We start from the raw sequence: 27371 nt of genomic DNA on the forward strand, positions 1-27371 counted from the left end.
CATTAGCCACATAGACGTGGTAAGAGATTTTTTATTTCCTTAAATTTACTAACCTGCTCTTCTATACGTGGCTAACAAGGATTACAATTTGCATTTGTAAAAATTAGGGGGAAGCAGTAACAGATAAATGCAGTTTAGCAAGAGATGTTAGTTCTCTAAAAATTATCACTGCAACAGGAGAAATGCCTGCCAGAAAGTGTGTTGAGTACATGAGAGAAGGCCATGAATGAAGGTGCCAAACAGCCCTCCCTCCCTAGGCAAGGTTTCATAATCTTGGGTGCTCGGATGCCCTGGTCTGCTCCTCTTCTGATGCCAGTTTTGGACTGATGCCTCAATGAATGAACATCGTACGGTACTAGTAGAGGTACCAGGTCTACACAGCAAGCCTTTGGATGGTGGTGGAATTTTTCCAGGCTAATGTTAACAAGTCAGAACTTCCAAGTGATAGGGCTTAACCACTTAACCACTGGCTTCCAGCACAGATAGCCTATCAGTTTCTCCCATGGGCTTTGCACTACGCAGAAGGTAACCCAGAAGTGGAAATCTAAGACAAAGCTCCAATTCAAATGTTAAAAAGCAAGTCTTTCCAAAGTACACCACAGTACCTCGCAATCACCTCTGACCAGAAACTTCCCACTATTCTGTGGCACTAATCTGACACCCACTGGCCATCTTTGGAACTAGATTTCTAGCAGAACAAGAAACCTTGGCACTGAACTCAAAATTATGTGGGGTTTGCCAGGGATAAATGAAGTGTTCTTGGACATCGAAACACTTAGCAGTAAACAAACTGTGATACATTTAAACTAAGTTTAAGGAAGCAATGAAATAAAAATGCTAGATCTTTTGACATTTTGACACAGGCATCTAGTTAGCCACTGCGAGAACAGCTTGCTGGACTCGATAGGCCAGACCTGATCCAGCAGGCTCTTATGTTATTTAGGTTAAGAATAAACAAGTTAAACAGTAAGAAAACAAGTGTGTCATGTGGTATGTTTAAAAAAATAAGCAGGTTTATTGTGCCATCAGAAAAATTGCTATGCCTGGGGACTCTACCTAGGTCTTGCCTCAATGGTTTCTGTTCTGCCCCCTCAAGTGCTTTTGCCTGGCTGGAATTTGCCCTTCAAGATGGGGTAGCACCTCTTGGTCAGAATGATTCAGACGTGTACGAATAACCCGAACCCTTTTAAAGTCACAATACAGTAGTAGAGGATGGGCTAAATTAGCTTCCACAAAAGCGTCCATGACCTATTTGAAAGGAATTGCCACCATTTTGTGTTGTGAACCATTACAGATGTAGGGCAGTATACAAATTTAATAACATCATTTCAATGTGGTCCAGAAACTGCTTCCATGATTTCCTCAATCACTTGGTTGTTCAAATACAGATATGGGGCCCAGCAGATGTATTGGACTCGGAAACAAGGGAAGTTCCTGTTCTGTTTTTCCCCCTGAACACTTCCACATGACATTACCATTTCATAGCTACTCTGGAATATTGCAGTCCTCAAACCACTTTTTCACCTGTTGACAAAGTTGCGTCATTTGCCAAAAGATCCATAATGGTTGTGTAATACTTTCATTATGTGGAAAGCACTGTTATCTGTGGTAGTGGTGGCTTCGACAATTGCTATTTTCCACCTTTTTTCTTTCGTTTTTGACAGGTGGCCTTGTCACTGCAGTTTTTAAAATGGCAGGTAGTTCAGACTGACACAGTGAACACATATAGTGCCGGACACCTATTCTCCTAAACTCTTGTGGAGTCAGAATTCTGTCATATAATATTAAATTAATTTTGAGGGAAAAGGAGTGCGCAGTAATGAATTAAAAAACAAAAAAAAAAAAACACATCCCGCCAAAATTGAAGTAACAAAGCAAGTTACATCTAAATACTTGGACTGAGTTGCTTAAATTTATAGAATAAACAATGTAATAAGAATGTTTAAGTTCTTGATACGGAAATACAGAATATAGTAATTGTTATGGGACTGTATTTGTTTTAGCTATGTCTGCCTCTCTAAAACTTTCAATACAACCCATATACTTAGAGAGGTGATACTTGAGATTTCCAATAATTCACATTATTGTTGTGAACTGCCCTAAGATCTGCGAAAGGCAGTATGCAAATTTAATAAATAATAAATAATTAGCTGCAGAACTTACTGAGCCTCCCACCCCTGCAAGAAACTCCATAAAAAGGAGTCTCTGTAAAAGTAATTTCAAACCTAAGAGTGAACACTAGTGGAAGAATATGTGATAAATCTACAGAATTGATAAATCATCATTAGTACAAAATTCAGCTTGCAAGCACTCAACTATAACCCAACACATGACAGGACTAGTACATGATAAAGGCAATGTATATTTATTCACTTTACAAAGGAGGGCAGTATTTGGTTGCAACAGCTCCAATTATAGACAAATAACTGTACATTATACTGGTTAATGGCTCAAAACCTTTACCCAACCTTGCTCTCAAAAATTGTTCATACCACTTCAGTTTAATTGAACTAATGGCAACCCCTGTTCTGCCCCGAAGATTAAAAATTCCTAATAAATGTATATGCGTTGTGTTGCATTATTCACAAGCATCTGCCCCCTCTTTTCATTTTTTTTTATCCTTATCCTTCCAAAGATGGACTCTTGTCTCTGGGTCAGCATTAAACTTATATACAAGCTCAATTAAAATTAAGAGGTTAGGAACCACCAATGAACCTAATTTTCTTTTGTTTTTCTGAAGTACAAGAAAAGTGACTGATTTTACACACACATATAAAAAGTTTGGTTTCAAAAAGAAAACGCTTTGCTCAGCCTGATTGGCATTGTACCACTGCCAAGGCCTAAGTAATTCGGTTATGAGCGAACGGACATGGGCGGAGAGAGAGAAGAGGAAGAACAATCAACATTAAGGTCTTACAAAAATATTTATTCTCTTCCAAAAAATGCAGCAAGGTGCCAACTGGAAAAGTACTTAACTAAAGAGGGCTAAGGTAGAAGTGGTCTTCATTCCGTCAGAATTTGGAACTGTTGAAACTGAGCTGCAACAAGTTTATCATCCAAAGAGCCTTGGTAAAACTATTTCATTCAAGATGCAAAATGAAATGTCCAGAAAATGGGGGGTAATCTTTGCCTACTATGTAGAAGAAAAATCTTTCACTGTGATCCCAGGAAGTATAGGACAGGCGGTAAAGGAATAAGAAGGCTGGCATTGTTACACATTCTGGGCTTGGAAATACAGTGTCCCAATATGCCATCACAGCCGTTGGGGCCAAGTATCCCTTGTGTGTTGTAAGCGGTTTTCAGCGTGGCAGTCCAGAAAGTTTTGGAGGCCAGTTAATAGGAGTTTTTGCCCCCTTTTAAAGCATATGCTATTCTTCTTCACTTTCATTTTCTGGATCCAAATCTGATTCCCCATTGATTTCTTTTTCTATAGCCATTTCTTGTTCGTCGCCTGAAAGTTCATCTCTTTCATCGTTCTCATCGCTTTCCTCTTTCTCATCCTCTTCATCCCAGTTCTCCTGCAGGAGAAAGTGACAAGACACGTGACTACTGTGATCACTTTTAAGAGCCTGACCTCCAAGCCTGGGGAAAGGAACTAATTGGGAGCTTTTACTTACATCTGAATCATTTTCTCCAGCCATCTCATCATCCGAACCTTCCTCTGATGATTCTGTCAGGACAGAATGCACAAGGTTTGAGACAGACCTTTCTTCAAATAGATACCAAGAGCGTGCACTACTATATGCTAAAAAACTCTTTCATTTAACCTATTGTTATATTAGTTCGGAAGATCCAAAGCAATTTTGCTGGCAGAAAAAAACAGGTTCAGTAGGGTTCAAAGTTTAACAGTAGTCCCCAAGCTCTCTTAAAGAAGACTAACAAGCTGGTTTCAGCCTGTAACACGGAAGCAAAAACCCCTTTATGCTTCTCATTTGGTTCTAACCCTCACCAAATCCTCTAGTCACTCAGGACCAGTAAACTAGCCAGCCAACTTCTAGAATTATTCTGACCAAACACTCTGGCACTACAATTAGGCAAGCTGCATGGTTAATAATGTTTTTAAATAGATATTTTATATATGCAAACATACACGCATACGAGTGAGATCGTGTTTTAATTATATTAATGTTTAATTGTTGTTGGGGGGTTTTAGCTGCTTCTTTATTATCTGCAAGCCACCTTGAGTCCCCATCAGGTTAATCAATGACGCCATTGTTTTTGATCTCTGGACTGCGGCAGTAGCGTTTCAATTTCTGATGGGATATATATATATTATATAAAGCCTTAAATGCATGCAGTCTTAAGGATTTATATAAAATCTCCTCCCCCTTTTTAGTCTATACCATGTCACCTGTCCCCACTAGCCCAAACATCTGCATGTTCAAGGGGACACCTGAAAAGGGCCCCTACATGGCTATAATTGTATGCCTGGATGGAAACTGCCTTTTCAGATGTTTTGCTGAACTCATGAGTATAGGGGACTGGACATGCAATGCTGAACATGGGGCAGCAGGCTCAGTCCAACTCTTCCTTCCATGCAGAGACTAATATTGGAAGCAACTTTTGAGAGCCTGACATGAACACAGCAATAAAATTGATTCAACTATTTGAGGCTTATTTCAGTGATGTGGAATCATTCTCTTCCTTACCAATTGCAGTCTATAAGACCAAAATGCTGCACGCACAAATCTAAATCTGAAACAAAGGGGCCATGGCCTTAACAGAGCCCATCTTGTTCCCTGATAGCTCTCAAGGCACCTCCACTTAAGTCCCTTTCCTTACCTTCTTCATACACCAGCTTTGCAGTCTGGTTGACATCAGGCACATCCTGAGTCTGTTCCAATGCAGCAACCTGAAAAGAAATGTATGGCATTAACAGGGGCTGTAGCAATATTTTATAAAACGATGCCATTCTACCACATGTGTAGAACTTGCATTACTTCATAGAAAGTAAAATGAATTGCATGCAATTAAAAAGCAGTGCTGCTCGGAGAGCTTGTTGTGTTCCTGTTGGATGAGAAAAGTTTACAATACAACTAAAAGCATGTGGATGTTTCAGACGGTTACATTAAATGTTTGCATCTCCAACACCTGATTCTACCCATATGCTCAGAAACACTTCTTGAAAATTGTATGACTTAATGAATGCCAGAAAGTTATCCAGAATAGTATGTTATTGTAATATAAAAATAATCACACAGAGACATATACGTCTTTCAAAATATTTCCAAAGAAATACCCTCGTTTCTCTGTAATAGATTATGAGGAGCCTTCTAGCATCTGAAAGACTCAAAACGTTATTGTGGCAAAAACATCCATGGGCTAGAACTTTGTTAGCTGCTCAGATGTATTCTTCACAGTAGGCTGAACCAATATACTGCAGGATATATTGTCATCAAGATGACAATGTGGGATTTAGTTCTTAACCGCTTATGTCACAACTATTAGCTTTTAAGGAGCAACAGGACTGTGAGAAATAGTGTACAGTACTATTAAAATCAATTATTACACCCAGGAGAGTATAAGCCATGATTCTTGTAAGATGTAACATCCCTCCATTCTTACATTCATAGCTTTCTTGTGCCCTACAACCCACTTCAACTCACCTGGGTGACAATAAGGTAGAGTTTCCCATGTAAGCGAGAGAGCTTCTGCAAAGTCTTCACTCTGCTCTCCATTAACTGATATAGCATTCCCAGCTGAGGGACCAGATCTGGCAACTGAGGAGAAGGAGAGGGAGAAATCATTTGTCTCTTAACAAGATACATGGGAATAGTCAACATTTTATTATAACACAAAGCCAGCTGCAATATTATAAATATTAAATATAAATATTAAATATACACATATACACAAGAGTGGTACATGGTTATCTCCCACTTTGATTACTGCAATATGCTCTATGTGGGGCTACCTTTGAAGGTGACTTGGAAACTACAATTAATACAGAATGCGGCAGCTAGACTGGTGTCTGGGAGCAGCCGCTGGGACCATGTAACTCCTTGTCCTAAAATATCTACATTGGCTCCCAGTATGTTTCCGAACACAATTAAGTATCGGTGTTGACTTTTAAAGCCCTAAACGGCCTCATGCTCAGTATACCTGAAGGAGCGTCTCCACCCACATTGTTCAGCCCAGACACTGAGGTCCAGCTCTGAGGGCTTTCTTGGTAGTGACGCTCATCCTGTGGAATGCCTTCCCATCAGATGTCAAAGAGACAACCAATTACTGGGTCTCATCTTCTGGAATATGGCCTTCTCTGAAGTGACTCCCCAGTTTTGAAATTCCATTCCATGGGCACGAGACCAGCAGCATCAGTAATGGTTTTCTCCCACGAAGCAAAAGTATTACAGGTACTAAGAATTAGTGTCCAATTCTTCCTTTCTCCCCACCTGATGTTAGATGATGGGCAGGTGGGCATATTTGGACCAAACAGGGAGGCCCGAATAGGCACACAGGTTGGATTAACACCACTAAGTTAACCAATGAGAGACACCATTGTTATTGGTCACTGGACTGCTGCAGTGGGGTTTCAATTTTTGAAGGTGTGGATCTGCCCATAGTCTCAATATCAGCACAATTCAGAACCACGGGCAGAACGCAATGTTGCGCATGTGAGCTTCTGCTTGCATGCAATGGGGCTTAGCATTAAGAATCAGTGAGCTTTGGGGACAGGCAAAGAATTCAGGTCACACAAATGGGATCGTTGAATCACAAAGTTGGGATAGAGGAGAGTGTTTAAGAGTACTTACTGTTGAAAGGTAAGATGCATGTATAGTTAAAACGGCCTTTAGCCATCGAACCATTTGTGAGGCGCTGGAAAACAAGGAGTAAAGAGAGTGACCTACTGACATGGCTTAGAAAAACAATACAAAGCATGCTTCATATCTCAAGATGAAGAACCCAGCCCACTTCACAAAGGGATAGAAATGAAGAAACTGTCAGAAATCATGATGTGCTAAATGCACCATCTAAGCAGTATGGTTCACAGCAGTGGCATTTACATCAGCCCAAAGTGCAGCACGGCCTCGCTCACATTCCCCCCCCCCCAAAAAAAACAGATGAGAGTGCACATAGAAAGCTACCTCAATGCAGAATTACGACCATCTAACCCAGAATCACCTAGCTCCCCAGGGTGTCAGGCAAAGATCAACCAGGACAGCTCTAAGTTATTATGACAGATTTAGCCATTCCGTCATCTTTAATAATTGATGAATTTGAAATAGCAATAACTATCAGTTTGCCTGAAAGATAAATAAATCAGATGCACATCTGTCTGTGGATGTCACCCAGCCATGCTGCATTCCTTTAAAATGGATAGACACTCAAAATGCACATCTGGTGCTACTAACTGAACATTAATGCTCTTTTAAGCACCACTACTGCTGGATCGGGAGACTGTCATTTATCACTGTCTAACAGAAGGATGTATCAGAGCTGTTATATGGAACTTTTTTCCTTTTTAAATATTGATTAGTACAGCTTCAGATGTTTTTATGATCTTTAACTGCTGGTTATGTCTCCTTTGATAGTAACTCTTTTACAGAATTATGTCATATATGTTGACCGCCACCCTGAGTTGTGCTTCCACATTTTAATGAAGAAAAATATGTAATCTCTCCTTACCTATATGGGTGCCCTTGCAGCCTTTTTGTGAGCTAAAATGGAATAGAGAAAGCAGGCACAGCTATAACAAGACTGATATAAACAGTTTTCTTCAGTAAGGCAAATATAAATTCTCAAGTGTTCAAAACCTTGCTTCCAAATAGGTTTGTAACTCAGCTTTCTGTTCCATTTGATATTTTATTCATCGTCATCATAAAGTATTTTTTATAGCACAGTTTTGTTACTGGAGCACAAAAAAAACAAGAAAACAGTGTACTACATGGCAAACCAGATTGCAAGACCTTATCTATCAACATCAGCTTATTAAAATATTGGTCCATTTGTTAAATGCTGGTTTCAGACTTGGTTTTTTATTTTTACACAAAGGGCTGCACAAAGTGAGCCCTTGGTTTAACCAGGGATCATTCAGCAAGTTTGATTATAGTGTGATAGCTCTGTTGAACACTGAGAAAGCAGAATAGAACTTGATATAAAATTCAAAATCATGCACTGCACTCATTTTTAACCACAAGTTACAACATAATGTGATGTTTCAGTGTTCAGCTGCCATCAGATTAAAAGCCAATGGGCAAATTCAAGACAACATGCTGTGGTTTGTGTACAAATCAGCTTGGTTTCTACACACAGCTGTTTACTAGTCTGAACAGCAAAATATAATTTAAAGAGATGCCTCCTGCAAACGAGCAGAGATGGTTCATAGGGATGGGTTGTGCCAAATTGATTGTCATTTATTATCTGCAATTATGATCCCTAAGTCTCTTTCTTTATATGTAGTTTTTATTTACATGAAAACCAATAAAAATTATTTGGATAGTCTGAACAGATTAACTTCTGTCAAGTAGCACAGCGGCAATATTCTCCTCTGAATATGTCATGGCAGCCATTCCGCTTGGAATAATGCAATGAACTACGTTCACTTGTGGTGAAATGAATTCTACGCAGATATTACTAAGATACAGTGCTGTCTGTTTCCATTTTTCAGAACAACCATTTATTTTCACTTCTGGTGATGCATCAGGTTTTATGTGACAAGAAACTAACCTTGTTTTCATAACTGGCTTTCAGCTTGACAAGGCACAGAATCTTGAGAACTAAAGGCCACCCCATTTCATAAGAAAGAGACATACCATTCCAGTTTATGACAAAGCTTGTGTCTGCCTTGCTTAAACTAAGACTCTGGTGTAATGTTGGTATTGTAGTGACTTATAATAAAATATTTCTTACCTCATGCAGCAGAGGAATGACAGAGTACACAGGCATTCTGGCTACTGTTTTCTTTATTATTGCTTCCTTCTTGGTTTGAAGCACTTTCTGTTAAAAGAAGGGAAAGCAAATCAGTGAAAGAACCATGTTACTAGCTTTTGCTTGGCACCAAAAATGCCCTGTATCAGAAGCCAGTGTGGCATATTGGGTAGTGCACTGTAATTCAACTGGTAAAGCCAAAGTTCAAAGTCCCACTCATCAGATGGCCTTGGACTAGTCAGACAGACAGACAGACATAGACACACAGCCCTCAGCTCATTTGGTAGAGCATGAGACTTAAATCTCAGGGTCATGGATTCAAGCCCCATACTGGGCAGGGGGTTGGACTAGATGACCCTCGTGGTCCCTTCCAACTCTACAATTCTATGAAAATAATGCAAAAACAAGTGGGACCTACAACAAAATGTTTCAACGTGGAGTGGTCATGCTCACTATTAAACTTGTCAGCCATGCTTTCCTCAACAACACCTGAGTTCCAGCCACCCTCCCACCAGGTTTTCAGTTCATTCCAAACAGCTACTGCATGAATGCACTTCCACTCACGCAACAGGACTTCACCTTCCCCTCATGCACACCCCAAATCTGCTCCGAAGTATCTCCCAACTCTCCCGAGCGGATCTTGAGGGTGCACAAGGGAGGGTGGTCCCTTTGTGCAAGTGAAATTCCATTCTGCGTGTGCACAATGCAGTACTGGATGAAACGCTATGACAGCATTCTGTGGTGATTGAGCAAAATTAGTCCTCATGAAGACTTCTTTTGGTACTTCTGCAAATGTTGGGGTTCCCCAAGTTTACAGTATCTCCCCCCCCCCTCTTGAAAACATGTGCTACCATTTAAGCAACAGAAGTCACAGCCACAACATTGAAAATAGAGGGAACACGTGGAACATGCAGCCCTGGAGTGTGGGTAGCCTGCTGCATGAACAGGCATGCAGTAACCAAAGCAAACCCCTCATTTAATTATTTCTATGCTACCATTCAATAAAGGTTCCAGGTTGACTTACACATAAGCAATACATAAAACCTAATAAATAAAATACTAAATATGGCTATTTGGTACAAGAGGGAGTCTTCCCTATCCACAACGCTCTTTACACTTACATTTAGTATTTCAGGATCACTGCTTTCCAAACCCTGAACTAAAAGCACTGCAAAATTGTCCGTCTGTGGAAGGCCTCCTGTTGACTGTTTCATTTTCATCACATCAATATCCATTGCACCAAGGCGGTCTTCAATGCTCTCCTATACAGCAAGGAAAAAGTCATTCTTATTTGCACAGCAAGGGGCACTACATACAGGACAGTATCCCCATAATTAAGCTTTGTGGTGCTTTTTATGCCACCCACCAATAAGCCAAATCCCTCTTCACAGCACTACAGTTGCATGTTGAAAGACCAGCCATTCATTAAGCTTAAGGACAGAACACAATCAAGAGATAATGGATGACCAGGAAGTGGGGTATTCTTTAGCAGTTTTTGCTTGGGGGGCTGTTGTTACTGTGGTGGATGTTAATTCTTTGTATCTTTAGCTTGTATCTTATGATTTATGTGGAAACTGTTCAATTTGTTTTTGTACTTTTTCATGTTTGCTTATTGTTTATGACTTATGTTTGTAGTTACATATGTTTTTTTTTTAAATATATTCTAAGCCGTCCTTGGAAAGGCAGCATACAAATAAAATGATTTAGTTTCAATTCCCTGAGTTGAACTTTTGACCACTTCTTGTGAACCTCTGAACTGTTTGGTTAGAATAATCACTTAAAAACAAATAGCAATAATTTCCCCATCACCACCACAAAACATACACACGAAGTGGCAGTACCTTCACAGGTATATATGCCATTGATATGGCATACTGGCCAGACACACTGTGCCTCAACACTGCCCCATGTGAACTGAGAATGTGCCCCGACACTGCCCCACAAATGTACACTATAAAGAAAAGCAAAAGAGAAAGCAAAGAATTGTACTTCAAGGAAGCTTATCCACTGTATTTGGCCTTCTTGTTGAGAAACCACAGGGATCCCAGAACACAACGTGAAAGTTAGTGTACTGAAGAAATATCTAAAGTGCATTCTCCTCCACAGTGTGTACTGTACATGGATGATTGTGCTGTGCATTTATTCTAGGCCAAACATCAATTCACCTCTCTACCAGCTGCAGTAGACTTTCTTTTGGTCTCCATTTTCTCTCCACGAAATGAAGGTTTGATAGCTGCACTATGGCCAGGAAGTCCAGGCATTAGCGTTTTGACTTCCGAGTTGATTATGGGAGTTTTCACCTTTTAAAAAAGAAGAAGAAAAGATATCTGCGTTTGTACGAGTACAACTGCCCCCCTATTTTACACAATGATTTTGATCTTGTTCCAATTTAATTTGCACAACAGATTTTTCACTTGAAACCAAAACTGTTCTTTTAAGAGAAAACATACCTGGCAGCTAATTCATTATTTAAACAATTTAAACGGTAAGAAAAATAACAGAAACAAGATACTTACTTAGCAAACAGAACTGCAGGGTTAATACCTAGAATTTAAATTTTATGATCTTTAAAATGCACTTTTAAAAAAAATCCTAATAACCTGTTGAAATCTCTTGTGCCTTAGGAACTGAAACCCATTATTACTGGAATGGCAGAACGGCTAATGCCGCCATATGCCAGTCAGTTGCCTCAGTACTTTTTTTTTTTTTTTTTTTTAAACACCTTTATTAGTGACTTAAACTATACTGATTGCTTGGAACACTAGACCATCCTAGGATTCAAAGGGCAGCTGCTAGGGTAAGGCAAGCTCTCCAGTCCCTCCTTCCAGGAAGCATATTAACAGGAGATACAGGGTAGGTAGACTGATCACTCCTTAAGTCATATATGTGGGTGGAGGGTATCAAAGGCCAGTAAAAGCATGGCAATTTCCCATGGGATTTCCGTTTGCATTCTTACAGCAAGGTAGCAGAAGCTCAAATGGCCTTCCCACATTTTCTTTTATTCTGCCTGTACTGAAACCTGTGGAAGTGTCTGTCCCCCCACTTATGCAATGAAAATCCTTATGCACAATAGTGGGTCCGTGGGCCTTCTTTGAGTAGAACTTAATGGGGTACAACTTTTGAATGATATGGTTACTTTAACATGAATTTGTTTGCAAGAAAAGTCTGCATTTTGGAAATCTGCGTTTTCGCCAAAGGTCATAAACTAAACCACTGGAACCATCCATGCTCAATTTGTACATGGATAAATATCAAAATAAGCAACAGCTAATAGCACCAGATGCATGACAAAAACAGAACTTACATATTTTCAGTAATTACAGGACAATGCTCTATGCATGTCTACTCAGAAGTAAGCCACACTTATTTCCCTGGGGCTTATTCCCAAAGATGATTAGATTGCAGCATTATTTTGGCTCATTAAGCAACACTCATTTGGCTCGTTAAGGAACTATCCTGCTTACAATGAGTCTACTATTTTGGTGGGCTTTGTTTGGATCCTAATTATAAGGGCTCCTAGAACAGAGAGGCATGCCCCTGTGAGATATACAAATTGCTTTCCATCCTTTAGGTATGCTCAGACAGCCAAGAGAAATGTGTCATCATTGGAATTCAGCAAAAAGCGAAACCAAGATCAAAGTCATCACAGCATACTCGAGGACCTTAAACTTTCCCTTCCTTTGTGGCTAGCGTAGCAGAAGAAGCCCTGTAAGTTCACTGTTAGAAAGCTTACATCTATGCCAATACGCAAGTGGATAAAATATCAAGAAACTGAAGACGAAATAGTTTTGTAGGTGTTGTTAAAGACAACACCCTTATCATCATGAATATACTCGCAAATCCATCATTTTAAACATATCCATAGCAGAACTGTATCTTAGGTTCAAATCACCTTCATAGACAAAAACGCCAGTGTATTTAAAAATACATTCTGGGATGCCACCATGAACTTGCCATTTATTTTTTTACTCTGTGTATTATATCAAAGAAACCAACATCTTCATTATAAAAAGGATTACTTAAAAACAGATTTCAATCTTACCTTTGTCACAGCCATTTCTGTTTTAAGCATCAAGGTCTTCTGAATGTCTCTTACTAAGCACATATGTGACTCTGTAGTATTCACAGGCTACAACAGAGGGAGACAAAAAATTAGATGTCAATACTTTCACAGGTCAGTAACAGTTTTTAGTCACAGTACCCAAGTAGTTTCAGTAACAGGGAAGACTCTTGAATGAAAGCTTTTTAGGCTGTCCACTTCCCCCAATCGTGTAACCTATGTATAAACTAAGTTAACAAAGTTTTAATTGCAACTGAATTGCAAAAACAAGAAGCTATATGAACTTTTAATTAATGGAATTTTTAATTATGAAGCAAAATCAAAGCTTTCCTGAAATATTACAAGGAGCATCAGATAAAACTCAGCATGAAATAGTAATAATCTCAACTTAGATTCAGATTCTGTATCAAGGCATCAACTTTTGAGTTTCAAAAAGACATCACATACCACTCTCTCAATGACAGGCTGTAAGCAGTTTCCATACATAAGTAGCAATGATTCCTTATCGGAACAAAATGCAGCTGCTAAAATAGGGATTGGCTTTGGCGTGGTATCACTTCCCTCTCCAGATGTTGCTACCTGGATTGTACATTTTGATGTCAATGGTTTTTTGCAGGAACTGCAAGGAAATAAGTCCGTTAAATATTATATTCTGCACACCTGTCTCCACAGCTTTAAAATCTCTTCACAGTCAAACATGGGAGCAAGCCTCACAACCTTCCAAAGCTACTTTTTACTGCCAATCAAAGCTCAAGCTCCATAATGAATGAAGTTAGGCACTAATCCTTCATAAAAAAAATATCCCAGGTTGGTTTGCCTTGACAGAACCAACCAAAGACCATCAAGTAGCCAGTCAAATTCTTTAGTATGCCATCAACACAACTACCTCAGAGTTTGAATGCTGTAGAGAACTACAGCCACCATGTGCTGAGATGGCAAGGAGAATAAGCCTCAAGTTTGCCATTTTGCTGACAGGTTAACAAAGGCAAGTTATATTTGCCTACAGTGATAATCAGAGGCAAACCTAAGTATTGCCCCCCTCAATTTCACAGTTCTCTGCTTCAGTCATTAAAAACAATTCAAAAAGTACAGCTGAACGGACTTCTATTAAAGATCAAATTATAAGACAAACACAAATATTGGGCTCTATTAAAAAGAGTATTCCGTGTTTCAGATACATCCAAACTGAACCTTGCTGCCAACAGAGATTTGTCCCACTACTCTCTTCGATGCTTTGGTAACACAATATTGAAATAGAGATGTGTGTATGTTTAAATACCAACTTACCCATTCAAGACTTGTTCAAATAAGTGCAACTGTCCATCTCTGCATACAACTGCTAATTTAACTGGCTGAAAAGAAATAATACATCATCAGATCACAAAACAACAACCATATCAATAATTCAGATATTTTCTCTACTTCTATAAATGTGGTCAAATAGATTAGTTGGTTAGAGTATAGTGCTGATAGCGCTAAGGTTGCAGGTCGATCCCTCTATGGGACAGCTGCATATTCCTGCATTGCAGGGGGTTGGACTAGATGATCCTCAGGGTCCATTTCCAACTCTATGATTCTATGAAATGTTCATCAGACACATTTACTATAAATACAACTTAATTATTTAAAATCACAAAGTTTCTTTTTAATGGCTGCTTTTTAAGTTCTCCAGTTATACAAAATAGATCAGAACTGAGCCAAAATAGTTTCTACACAGTGGCATCAGAAAATCAATAGGTGAGTTACATTTCCTTACCTCCTCTTTGCTTTCTGACATTGTCAGGTCAATATGAATTGGCTCATCTGTAGCCATGAAACTCATTACAGCATTCCTTTCTTTCCTGTCTGATCTCACCTGCCTTGAGATATAATAGTGACAAAAATGAGGCAAAAATAACCAAACAATGACACCATAGTGTAATGTAAGCACATGCTCAGAGAACCCTGGAAATTCATTTCTGCACTGAACAGTGAAGGAATAGAAGCCACGTTTTTCATTACATCTGTTCACAGCAACTATCCAAAATCCACATTTCTGATCATGGAGCTTTTTGTGTTTCTAAGTACATTTCATATTTTGGGGTACAAACTGACAACACTGATTGTTAGGGGGAAAGCTACATACCAAACATTGAGTAACCGGTCGTGCACTGCTCCAGATAAGAAATATAGCCCTGTAATTCCATCGAAGGGTTGATTTTCATTGGGAGGCCGTACTGTGACGAACATAAGAGTTGAAACTGCTGTAGCATGTCCTGTGAAATGCTAGAGAAGAAATTTTAGAAATGAAACCCAATTAAAAAATGTAAGATAAAAGATCTGTTCTACACACCAGTTCTACCAAAATCAATGGGATTTTTTTATGAGAAAATGAATTTAGGATTAGTATGAAAGGCAAGTATTAAAGAAAACCACTTTTAAATCCAATAACAATAAGCTTATATGTATTGCAGCAGAAGTTGTAAGTCTTGTGTTTGGGATAAATGAAGAGGTAAACTGGTAACGATGTTCTTTATCCAAAAAAGAAATGATGTTCTTTTGTGAGCTTGAGCAAGTCATTTTAAGAATGCATTTCAGTAAATTAGATCATTTTCTCATGATGTTATTGCTTTCTATTTCTCCAATCATTATTCTTTCCATAAGAGTTAATCTGTTCCATCTTTCTGTAGAGCTTCCCAGAAAGGTAATATTAAAAATGTCAGGTTCAACAATCAAAGAGGCTCCTTAGAATAGCAGGAAACCTATTACAAATTAGTTTTGCATAATAATGCATTACAGTGTCTTGGGGTGGGAGGGACAGGCAACTTGTCATCCTCATGTGCTCAAAGGTACTGTATTTCTGCATGTAACGGAATCATTTTTCCAGAGTGAGTGGAAAAATAAGCACAGGGTAAGCATTGGTCAGTGTGCTTCAAAAGAAACAAACTTCTAGGTCTGGGTATATCCGTCATTTGATATATCCAAATCTACCTTAGGAACGAAGACAGCTGAGTGGGGGAAAAGGCTTCGAGCTCATCAGCTCAACAACATAAATTGTTGTGTTAGACTGGGAACCACCTTAGAAAGCTTTAGACAAACTATTGTTGTATAAGGCAATCAACGGCTATTTTTCTCATCTCCTGCTTATAAACTTCCCATAGGTACCTGGTTGGTCTCTATGGGAAACAGAACCCTGGACAAGACAGGATTTTGGTCTACTCTAGCATTACACTTATGTTATGTTTAACTAAAAATCTAGTAAAGTGTGTGTGTGATGCGGCCGATGGAAGGAGACTTCCCTGCCCACTCTTTCCCATGGCAGCACACCAAAAAGACTCTTCCAAAGTTTGGGAGACACCACATAATCAAGCAAACGTAACAGCTGAGATTGAGAGTAGACAAGAGTCTTCTTCTGGATCAAAGAGCCTTTTGTCTGCTTAGGGAAACCCCTGGACACAACTCTATGCTTTTGCATAATGCAGATGTAATTTGGTGAACAGGCTGCTGGCAGTGCTCAGACACAGCCAAGGAATCTCATGTCCTCATTCAACTGTCAGCCAGTAGAAACCACATTGACAGTATCATCACAGCAAACCTTCCAGCAAACCTCTATCTTAAATCATATTACTTAAACAGGATGAAGTGAAGCAACTCAGTTCACCATAAGAAGTTAGCAATCTTCCCTATGTTCTTATTTACCCCAAGTGAATACTTACTCTGTAGACTTCCTTGGTCTCCAGGTCCCACAATTTGATAGATCGACCAGCTGACAGAAGCATCTTTCCATCAGGACTGATGCATAGTGAGCTCACACTGCTGTTATCTCCTTTCCATTTGCTAGAAAGTTTGAGAAGAATGGGAAGAACAGTGAGCACAGCTCTGGCAAGAGTACGTACCATGGCAAAAATAAAGGGAGGGGCATTTAAAATAATAGAATTCTGTAGCCTCAAAACATTTGTTTCAAGAATGTTAAATGTGCCATGGGAAGTGATTTACAAGAAGTATTAAAATTACCAATAAAAACAGTTAAAAGCAAGTAATTAAAACATTTAAAAGATCAAAACACATCAGCATCTATATATCTGGACAGGCTTGCGTAAACAAAAATATTTTAAGCAGGCACCAAAAAGAATACAGTGAAGGAACCTGCCTGGTATCAACAGGCAGGGAGTTCCAAAGTGCAGGTGCTGCCACAGTATCTTACAACTGTAGAATGAGTATTACGTGGCACCTGTAACAGAACCAGGTCCACAGATCAAAGCAGTCGAATTGGTATGGTAATCCTGGAAGTAAACTGGTCCCAAGCTGTTATGGGTTTTATTTGCCAATTGTATATATATATCTTAAATATATAAATGTGCATATAGCTTTTCAGGGCTCATCGGAACTGTGCCAGCTAAGCCCACTCAAATACTGGCCTCATTTGTAACAGCTTAAGAGACCTACACAACAGTAGTCTGGGCATTTGTATGCTAACATATACAGGCAACCTCCGATTTGCATGTGGGTTGTATCCCAGGTAATCGTGTGTGATGGTGAAGTGCGCATAAATCAGACCCGTCCCCTTTTCTGGCCACTTCCAAGTTGCCATGATGTGTGGGTGCATGGCCACTTCCATCAATTGGACATGCATCAACTGGTTGTAGCCTGTATGCCAAGTGCAACATGTAAATGTTAGGCTGAGCAGGGAAGGCAACGCAATTATGTGTAAGGTCTGTAAATCTGCATAAGGCTTCCGGTATTCCATAAGGCTTCCGGTATTCCAAATCATACATATTTTGGTTTAGCCATTCCTTGCGGAAGCTCAATAACTTCAGAGAAGCCAGAAAAAAATAAGTGAGGAAGAAACATTCCCTTTTTTGCAAATGGACAACTTGATCAACACAGGAAGCCTTCTATTAAGTTTGCATGCTTTAATAACCAAAACAGATAGACCTTGTGCTTTATCCTGCCCGCCCCCCTTTAAGAAACTTTAAAATGCTGAGCTTCTTCTGAATCCAGGAAATACTCCCAAAGACAGAGTTTAAATGCAGCTATCTGAAATAAATCAGATTCACTCCTGTAATAACATCAGTGGTGATATTATCACTGTACAGCTATAAACACCTCCAGGCACCTGCAACATCTCATCTCTCATATACCTATGATTTTTATCTCATGTTCTCTACACTGAATGTGCTCCCTGATTGCAACTAAAATAACTCGCAAATAAATCCTTTTAGCAGCAAAACAACCTATCGTCCACACAGCAGCCACCAATTTAATTGCTACATAAAGTAAAGGCCTTAAGCTCTCCAACTTGAATGAGAATTCTTACTGCACGCACATCATAATATAGAGGAAATAATTTGCTGCAGAAAATATGTCATTCCCCCCCCCACCCCAGATGTCTTAAACCTCCATGTATGGCATCTACTCCAGCAATAAATTCTCTGTAGCTGTTTTGTGTTGTTTTTAAAACCAGACTCACCATTTCACTTTGCACGTCTGTGTGTTCCATTCCACAATGTGTTTGTCATCTGAACAGCTATATAAGCAGCCATTGTCCTGGTGCCACCGTACACAGTTTATTTTACGGTCATGACCACTCTAGATGAAAAGAAAAGGTTATTAGCAAGTAACATCACTTCCCTAGTGGGGTTAGATCAATCTCTGCTACCCTTCTGTGGCCACTTCAGTACTTGTGCATAAACATTTGTCACTGGGGCGCTTGTGGATTACTCTGTGCTCTATCATTCACGCCCAGTAACTTCATGCTTAGGACAAACTTCTTCAGGACAAAGTAGTGGAAAACACATGGCTTTGTTAGTAGCAGCAGGCAGACCATGTTTGAACACAGATGGATTGTTATTATTAGTAGTAGCATCATCGTTGTCATTTGTTGTTGTTGTTGCGTTTATATCTCACCTTTTTCTCCAAGAAGCTCAAGGTGACAAACATGGTTCTCCCATTCCTAATTTAATCCCCACAATAACCCTGTGAGGTAGGTTAGATTGAGAAGCAGTTACTGTATTTTTCGCTCTATAAGACTCACCAGACCACAAGACGCACCTAGTTTTTGGAGGAGGAAAACAAGAAAAAAAAAATATTCTGAATCCCAGAAGCCAGAACAGCAAGAGGGATCGCTGCGCAGTGAAAGCAGCAATCCCTCTTGCTGTTCTGGCTTCTGGGATAGCTGCGCAGCCTGCATTCGCTCCATAAGACACACACACATTCCCCCTTACTTTTTAGGAGAGAAAAGGTGAGTCTTATAGAGCAAAAAATACGGTAATTTTCCTCATCCAACTACTGTCTCCATCCCAGGTAACACCATGTCCAATGAAAAATCCTGAAGAGCCCAACAGCTTGCCACATTCTTCTGACTTTTTGGGTTGGTACTAATAAAGGTGCTATCTAAGAGTGGGCGTTGGAGGGTTTTTTCTCTCTCTTATGGACCAACATGATTATATCCTTGTTTTTAACTGTTTGAGTACCTCTTTCCTGAGCTGTCCCATAATCACTACATCTAGTCATACAAGAGATGTGTCCACTCTATCATGCTCTTCTACTTTTCAAGTTCTCCCTGAATGAATCATTTTAAGAAGGGGGCTCCTCAGCATTACCATAGATGATATGAGGATCTGCAGAAACTCCTCTAGCAACTGGACAGAAGATGCAGAAAATGTACCATTTTCAAATGTGTCTTTAAAAATTGTACAATAAAAACCACAGCAAAGAACTACAAACTGTGACTTCAATGTAACCCTAGGAAAACTGTGAAAAGTGGTGGGGCAGATTAAAATGACTAACAGGTAACATCAAATTACATCACATCATTGGCATGCAGGCAAAGATGGCTAGAAACAGCCCGGCAGGCCAAAGGTTCCCCATTATGGGTACCTGAACTTGCTTATTACTGGCATATTGAGGAGGTATGAATATTTTATGCATTTGTATAACATTTCTAATCACCCTCCGAAATTGTTTACCTTTTTGGTAACTGCAGCCCAGCGGAAATGCATGAAGGAGGCCACTGACTTACTACCCAAATATCAGGGAATACTTCCAGAATATCAAGGAAGCAAAATTTGTCCATCTGCGTCATGAGACCCTTCTGGCATTTCAGCCTGCTTCTGGCTTAACTTGAATTATCCCCCTTGAATTCTTTATACATCTTGCTATTCCTTTAAGTCCACTTATCCGGACACTAATATACATGTTAAAAAACCACAGGTCCACCAAGAGAGATACATTGTAATTTACCCAAATATTAACTTCCCATCTTTTCAGTCACAGACAGGGAAGTACATTCTTTTACAAAACCTAAATAAGTTACTTATGAAGGACTTTGTTAATTTCAAGTAAAATTCATATAAGCAGCACACTGTCAGCACACTGTATAAGCAGCACACTGTAAAATTCATATAAGCAGCTGCATGAAATTTGGGTAATTTGTTCTCTTGTCATGTATTTCACCAAAAACACAGGCATTTCAAGTTCCCATGACACCTTGCAGGTTTTACAAATTCCATTTCTAACTGCATCAATGCTTGAACCATTGTATGTGAGCTATGATTAAGCTAGTCCAATAAAACCTATGTTAAGAAAAATACAATTTATTTTAGTTGTAGAAAAACATTGAATGTTGTTGCAAGTAATACTTACTAGTTTACTCTGTAATTCTCCTCTTATTGTGCTGTATAACAAAATGCTGCCAACTGCAGTACCAATAGCCAAAAGATCTAACTGTTCACCTGCTTCTGCAGCTTCAGATTTCCTCTTCTTTCTCTGAGGGCCTTCCTGTAAAGCGATCAAATGAAGACAGAAGAAATAGTCTGGTTGGCTATATTAAATTACAGTTTTACAGGCAAGGTCAGGGATAACCAATATTGTGCCCTCCAGGTGAAGCTGTAGTCCAATTTGCATCTTTTCTGATCATACTGGGTTGGGCTAATGGGAGTTGCAGTTCAACACCTGGAGGGCTCCATGTTTGCTATCCTTGGGCAAAACAAAACAAAGTTTATTCACACATTGAAGGGGATAAACTTAGAGCCTTAGTTGTATATTTTAAAGAAAACCCAGAACAAAATCAAGCTCCTGCTTTAAATGCTTTATTCCCCAAATGAGACAACCTATACTCAATATTAAGTATTGCCTTTATTCCAGTAAGGGACATGTTCAAGAGCAAGTTTAAAAGCACACATTTTGCTCTTTTTTCCCTCATCTCCAAAACAAGCTAAAAATATTCTGCAAAATCTCTCTCCCAGCCACATGAAGAGGAAGGCATCATCTTCAATTTATTCATTTAAAAAGACTATGCCAAAAGTATGTTATTCACCTATGGCTACAAAAAGAGCTAATATGAATTAACAGGAAATGTTGTTCTTAACTGCCACCTTTAAAAAATATTGGGCCACAACTCAAATCGTTCTGATCCAGTTATGCTTCTATTAACTCAGGAGGATTGTCTCACCAAGTAAACAATGGACAACCATTTTTGCTATAGTTTCATTATTTTAACTGATTTTCTATCTTCCTTTTTCTTCCAGCAGCCTGTAGGAAACCCTCCTCTCTTTTTTAACTTGTTTCTCTGAATCTCTTTATTAATCCTCTCCCCCAGTGCGCTCTGCTCTCGCCATCCTCTTTGTAGTATGCATCTAGTCTTCCCTCTCTGCTTCAGTTCGCTCATAACACTAAGCCAAACCATGGCTTAGTGTGGTGTTTCCCAGAGAGGAAACTGTCACTGCTGCATTCCTCTCCCAATTCTGCTGCCACCATGCTACCCAGGATAAAGCCATGGTTTGACTTAGTTCATCATCCAAACCACAAGCTTGTAACCAATAACCAAGGTATTTTTCCCTTAATTTTTTTTTTAAAAAAAAACAGCTTGCAATTTGCCTGGAATGAGACAAACCACAAATGTGAGTTTTGACAACATACTAAGCCAAACCATGGCATAGCTCTGGGCAGCACAGCAGCAGGACAAGGGCATGAGTGAAGCGGCTGTGGTGTCCTCACTGGGAATCCACATGTTCACACAGTAAGTCAAGATTTGGTTTTGTGTTACTTGCAAACTGGGTTTCACTCCTTGCCACCATGGATGTGAGCCCCACCCTCCATTACCCCCTCTCTTTTCTATTTCCCTGCCCAAAGGCTTTTGATGCCCTATTTGTTTATAAAATTAAACCATTTTTTTCTGTTTTGTTTCACATAAATCGCAATTCCCTCCTCTCTGCTTTCAGTTTCTATTTTGCTGTTTCTCTGCAGGCCGGCTCCCCTGCCCCCAGACCAACATCTGCCTTCCAGGTTTGGCAGTAATGTTACCCAAGATTTTCACCCTTCCCACAAGTGACACCAGTGAAGGAGTCTCAGGCATAGGCAAGACACACAGCATGAATGGCAGGTGTCAGTCTGGACAATACTGTGAACTAGACCACCACACTAAGAGCATATTTGATTTCTCACCTATAAACTCACTAAGCTGACTCTCCCTGAACTGCTAGCATGAAAACCTGAAGTCTACTTTCTTAAACTTATTTTAGGTTTGTACTGTTTTGAATTAAGCTCTGCACAAGCCATAAGAACAAACTTTGGTTTCTGACACCTAAAGTAGAAAGGAAAACCAAAAACATATACATATCACTTATATGTCTGTACGTGTGTGTGTGTGTGTGTGTGTGTGTGTGTCTACACACACACACACCATTTAAAATCCTGCTTATAAATTAACATCTACAACCACACTAAGCTTGTTGGACTACAAGTCCCATGATCCCTGACCACCGTCCATCCTAGTTGGGGCTGAGTAATCCAACAACATCTGGAGGGCCTAGGTTGACCATCTGTGACATAAATGGTCATTTGCTTCCAAATCAGAATTAGAAACATTTACAGCTCAGCTTCTGATTCTGTTTTAGAATCTTACTACAATTCATAGAAACCATTTTTGCCTGTTTCAGACACTGCAGTGAATCACAGTATGTCTGAATCAGGATGTGAGGAAAGGAATCAGAGTGTGTGGCCTGAGTATGTGTGTGTAGCTTTAACAATTGTACCAATTGCTACAGTAATTTCATTTAATACAAAAAAAACCCTAACTACACACAAAGCAGCTCTCCACTAAATAATTATACTTTTCCATGCATAAATTCAGATTTCTCCATACTAGAAGATTTGTCAACAAATTTAGTAAGCATTTGGGTTCTTAATTTTAAGGTTACAAGTAAATCATATTGAATGAAGTACTGATTTCAAAAGCCAACACTGTCAGTTTTAGAGATGTTGAGGCTTTTTGGAATCCATGTTATCTAAACAGTCACATTTCTTTCTCTCTGCAGACCACTGGGTTGTTGTTGTTTTTACAGGTCTCAAAATTCAGCACAAAGAAGCAATACAGTATTAAGATCTTTGGGGCGGGGAACAACTTACTCCTGATCAAACTGGGCATGGACAGAAGAAAGAAAGTACCCTGAAAAACAGACTGCCCAGGTTGAGTTGAATGCTGCCAGGAAATCTGCTTTCTGTTTTATACTCATCTCCAGGACATTCTTAGTCTTGGTAGCAAGCCTTCCCTCTCAAAAATGTGTAGCCCTTTTTAATGCGTTAAAAGGTGTTGAGGAATGCATGATGTTACAATATATAGATAAGCTTCATGTGATTAGAGGTACTTTAGCACATGAATTCTTCTGATCAAGAATACAGCCCTACGCTGGAAGTTGAACAGAATCTGTTCTGGAAACGCATTCGACTTCCAAAACGTTCAGAAACCAAAGTGCAGTTTCTGATTGGCTGCAGGGTGCAGCCAATCAATTGGAAGCCCCGTCGGATGTTTGGGTTCCAAAGTACATACGCAAACAGGAACACTCACTTCCAGGTTTGCAGTGTTTGGGAGCCAAAACGTCCAAGTACCAAGGCATTCGGGATCCAAGGTACAACTGTAATGATTTTTATGTATTATTAAATGACATGAGCAACATGAATGGTTCAAGCAAGGGTGTTTTAGTTCTGCAACATTTTGAACAGAATTGGCTAACAAATGTGCCTATGGAAACAAAGTTTATGTCTGTACTTTACACTGACTTATATGTGACCATAGGAAAAAATGTGCACTAAATTTATTCTTTCAAAATCGCACTCCCACTTGCTACAAGACTAGCAGTAACTTTGCCGCGTTCCTTGGAAAACCAAGATAAAAAGGAAACTCTTCTAAGTTTGTGAATGATGTGGTGATATAGAGAAGGCTGCCCCTATTTATTTGTTCACATATCAGATTTAGTACAAAGAGCTCACAAGGCCACTGTTCCATTGGGATCAATACTGAGCAACTGATGGACTGTGCAGAAAATATCTGAACTAACAGAAAAAGCAGGTTATAAATAAAATAGTAAATCAGGACACCAAGGCTACATTCTATACACATTTAATAGGACTTGCATTTGAATAAACAGGGATGGGATTTTGCTGAAGAACATCCACGTGTCAAATGAGGACAACTGTTGCAGCACAAGGCTACAGCCTTCAAAAGCAAACTTTGAAGCAATCCTTACAACAACCCTGGGAGGTAGGTTAAGAGGCTGTGACTGACCAAGCCCCCCCCCCCCGAGCTTCATGACTGAATGGGGATTTGAACCCTGATCTCCTAAGTCCTAATCTGACACTTTAACTACTACACCACACTGGCTTCCTAGAGTACTTCTGCTATGGGGCAGCTATATAAATTAGGTAGGTAAATAAATAAATATGGGGAAAGCAAAACGTCAGAGAAGGATCTGAAATATTTTCCTTGAAGCATGAATTTGTCTTATTCTGGATTGTTTTGAAATTTGAGACTTTTTTCCTTTAAAACATAAAGCACAGGATGAAGTAAAGGGGTGCACTGAAAAACATAACCAAGGTGGGGGGCTGCCCCACATCCTCTGTTACCAAGCTATCAAGGATGCAGCCCACTCCTAACTTGATCTGGGGGGTGAGGATTTATTTCTTAGTATCACTGGAGTGGAATAGCATTATGGAGACTGGCTTCCTATACACAGAGAGGGAGAGACTTACACACACCACCCAAGGTTGAGTCCTCAGCATCATCTCTGGACTCAGGGATTGGATTAGGAAAAGGGGAGGGGGGCCATATCTCAGTAGTACCACTGCTTGCTTTTTATGCAAACCACCCCAAATTCAGCCCTCCTGCGTGAAACCTGAAAAGCTACTATACTTCCAGAGAGTGCAGATGATAGTTTTTTGCTTTTTTAAATGGAATAAAGTAGCTCACTGAGTTCCTAACTTGAGATCTTGTTTAGAACTTTTTTGGGGGGGGGGGGAGAACGACCACCCAGAGCTTCTTTACAGACCGAGGCTAGGCTACCTAGTCAAGGCCAGGATGCGGTTTCGCCCTGGTGGCGCAGATTCCACTCGCACGGGGCGCAAACTCCTCTCTGCCAGCCACCATGCGACGGCCTCGGGGCGGAGCCACAGCGGAACACATGTGCTGTAGCTGCGGCCCAAGGGAGCCCTGGTGGTGGACGGGGCCCGCTAGAGCAGAAATCCTCAACCCCCCCCCCAAAAAAAAGAACCGGGGAAAGAGGAGGAACCCACTATTGCAAAACCACTACACCCCCTACGAGGCCAGGCCAAAAAGCGCTGCTTTTTCCTCCTGGGCACCCGAGGCCCAGTCGCACGTGAGGAAGAAGCAAGGCTCCTGCTGCTTCGGTTTTTTTCTAGGGGGGGGTGGGGGAGGCCTCTCCTTTCCTGCCTTCCCCCTCGTTCCCTCCCCGCGAGGACTGACAGGCTCCCTCCCGTCGGGGGAGGCGAAGGAGGCCCAGCCTTCCCTTCCCGTCCCGCTCCGACCCCCTCCAGCCCTGGGGGGACGGGGATACCTTGCTGGGCGACGGGCGGCCTCCTCCTCCTGCTCCCGGCGGCGCCCAGGCCAGGCAGGTGCAGGCGGCGCTGAGGTGGGCAGAGGGCACGTACTCGTGGTGCAGGCGGCTGCTGCCCGTCTCCCACACGCGGAGCCGCCCGTCGGGCCCCGACAGAGCCACCAAGCGCCGCCCGCCGGGGGAGAAGGCGCACGGGGCCGCCGCCGCGAAGACCGGCAGCGCGCCGGTGGGAGCCGCCGCCGCCGCCACGGCCGAGGCCTCTTCTCTCGAGCATGCTCCTGCCGCTGACGCCGACGCCATGGCGCTCGCTCGCTCCCTCACTCGAGGCCCGGCCCTCTCTGCTCCCAGCAGGCAAGCGGGCGGCCCCGCGGCAGCCACGTGATCCGGAACCCCCCCCCCTCCTCCCCGCGCAGGCGCGCTAGCCTCGACCCGCCTCGCGCGGCTCGGACGCGCTGACGGGGTGCAAGGCGTCTCCTCTCGCCTGGGGAAGCGCGCGCGCAGGCAGGGGCTTCGCTCAGTCGGTCGAGGGGTGGGCACAGCGGCTTGGCTCCTCCGGCGTGTGGTTCATAGCTGTCCACTTTTCCCTTTTCTTGCAAGGAATCCTATTGGGAATAAGGGAATTTCCCTTAAATAAAAACGAAACGTTGACAGCTATGGCGTGGTTTGCTTGCAAGCCCGTGGGGATCCGCAGCAGGATCTGTAACGCGGGATCCAATGCTTAGGGGTTGAGCTTGGGAAGCAACTAGTTGTGATGTTTGGCACTCCGCTATTCTGTCATAGCGGCCCTTGAGGCGCTTCGTCGTCTCCACCCAGTTATTAAAAAAATCATCATCATCATACCGGTTACGCGCCGGCAATGTGGAACAAAGGAAAGCTAGGCGATCTCTATGGCTGACTTGAAGCTGCAACCAGGGAGTAAGCCTCAGTGAGAGCAGTAAAAGACCTCTGGCTAGTAGAAGTCTATTCAAAGGCGACTATGGGATGCGGCGCTCAACTAGCCTCTGAGTAGACATGCCTGAGGCTGTGCTTGTTGCACTTATTTATCCTTCTTCACGTACTCCCGTCTTTCCTCTAAGGAGCTCAGTGACGGAGAAAAAAAACTCCTTTTATCTTCTTCGCACGAGCAGGATAGACATTAATCACATGTGAAGTGGCTGTGTTCTGAAATGGGGGACAAAGGTTCTGCTGCAGAGAACTTTACCTGTTCATGGCAGGGCCCTGCCCTGCTATCTGATTTGGTTGCTACAAACAGATTGGAAATTCTGAACAGTTTCAAAATGGCTAACATGTTCACTGAAACGTTCCCCCCCCCCCATTCAGGCTTAAAATGGAATTACACCTCCAAAACGAAGAAATGCTGTGCTCCAAACTCTAAAGATACTTGGTTCCCCTGTAACCTTATGGGTGGAATTTTTAATGTCTAACTGGAGTACCAATCACGTATTTGAACAGGTTATTTGAAATTAAGATAGCTTTAAAACCAGGCTTTGCTTGTGATTGGGCTTGCCGATCAGAAGGTCGGTGGTTCGAATCCCCGCAATGGGATGAGCTCCCGTTGTTCGGTCCCAGCTCCTGCCCACCTAACAGTTCAAAACCACATAGTGCGCTGGCGGGAA

At 41.1% G+C, this 27371-nt stretch overlaps 1 protein-coding gene across 1 annotated transcript; it reads right to left on the bottom strand.

Annotated features, from left to right (window-relative positions):
• Positions 1-2349: 2349 nt before the first annotated feature.
• Positions 2350-26070, bottom strand: WDR43 (WD repeat domain 43). The gene is made up of 18 exons (XM_081904000.1): positions 25756-26070; positions 20552-20686; positions 18378-18496; positions 16624-16744; positions 15054-15193; positions 14685-14787; positions 14216-14280; positions 13376-13547; positions 12911-12997; positions 11034-11168; positions 9990-10130; positions 8851-8937; positions 7627-7658; positions 6753-6816; positions 5607-5720; positions 4783-4852; positions 3618-3670; positions 2350-3518 (listed from the first exon to the last, which is right to left on the bottom strand). Exons 1-18 carry the CDS (start codon positions 26053-26055, stop codon positions 3369-3371), a joined length of 2088 nt encoding a protein of 695 aa, XP_081760126.1. The 5' UTR covers positions 26056-26070; the 3' UTR covers positions 2350-3368.
• Positions 26071-27371: the final 1301 nt, after the last annotated feature.

Source organism: Podarcis melisellensis, assembly GCF_964234715.1.
Source record: "Podarcis melisellensis genome assembly, chromosome: 3".
Taxonomy (NCBI): Eukaryota; Metazoa; Chordata; class Lepidosauria; order Squamata; family Lacertidae; genus Podarcis; species Podarcis melisellensis.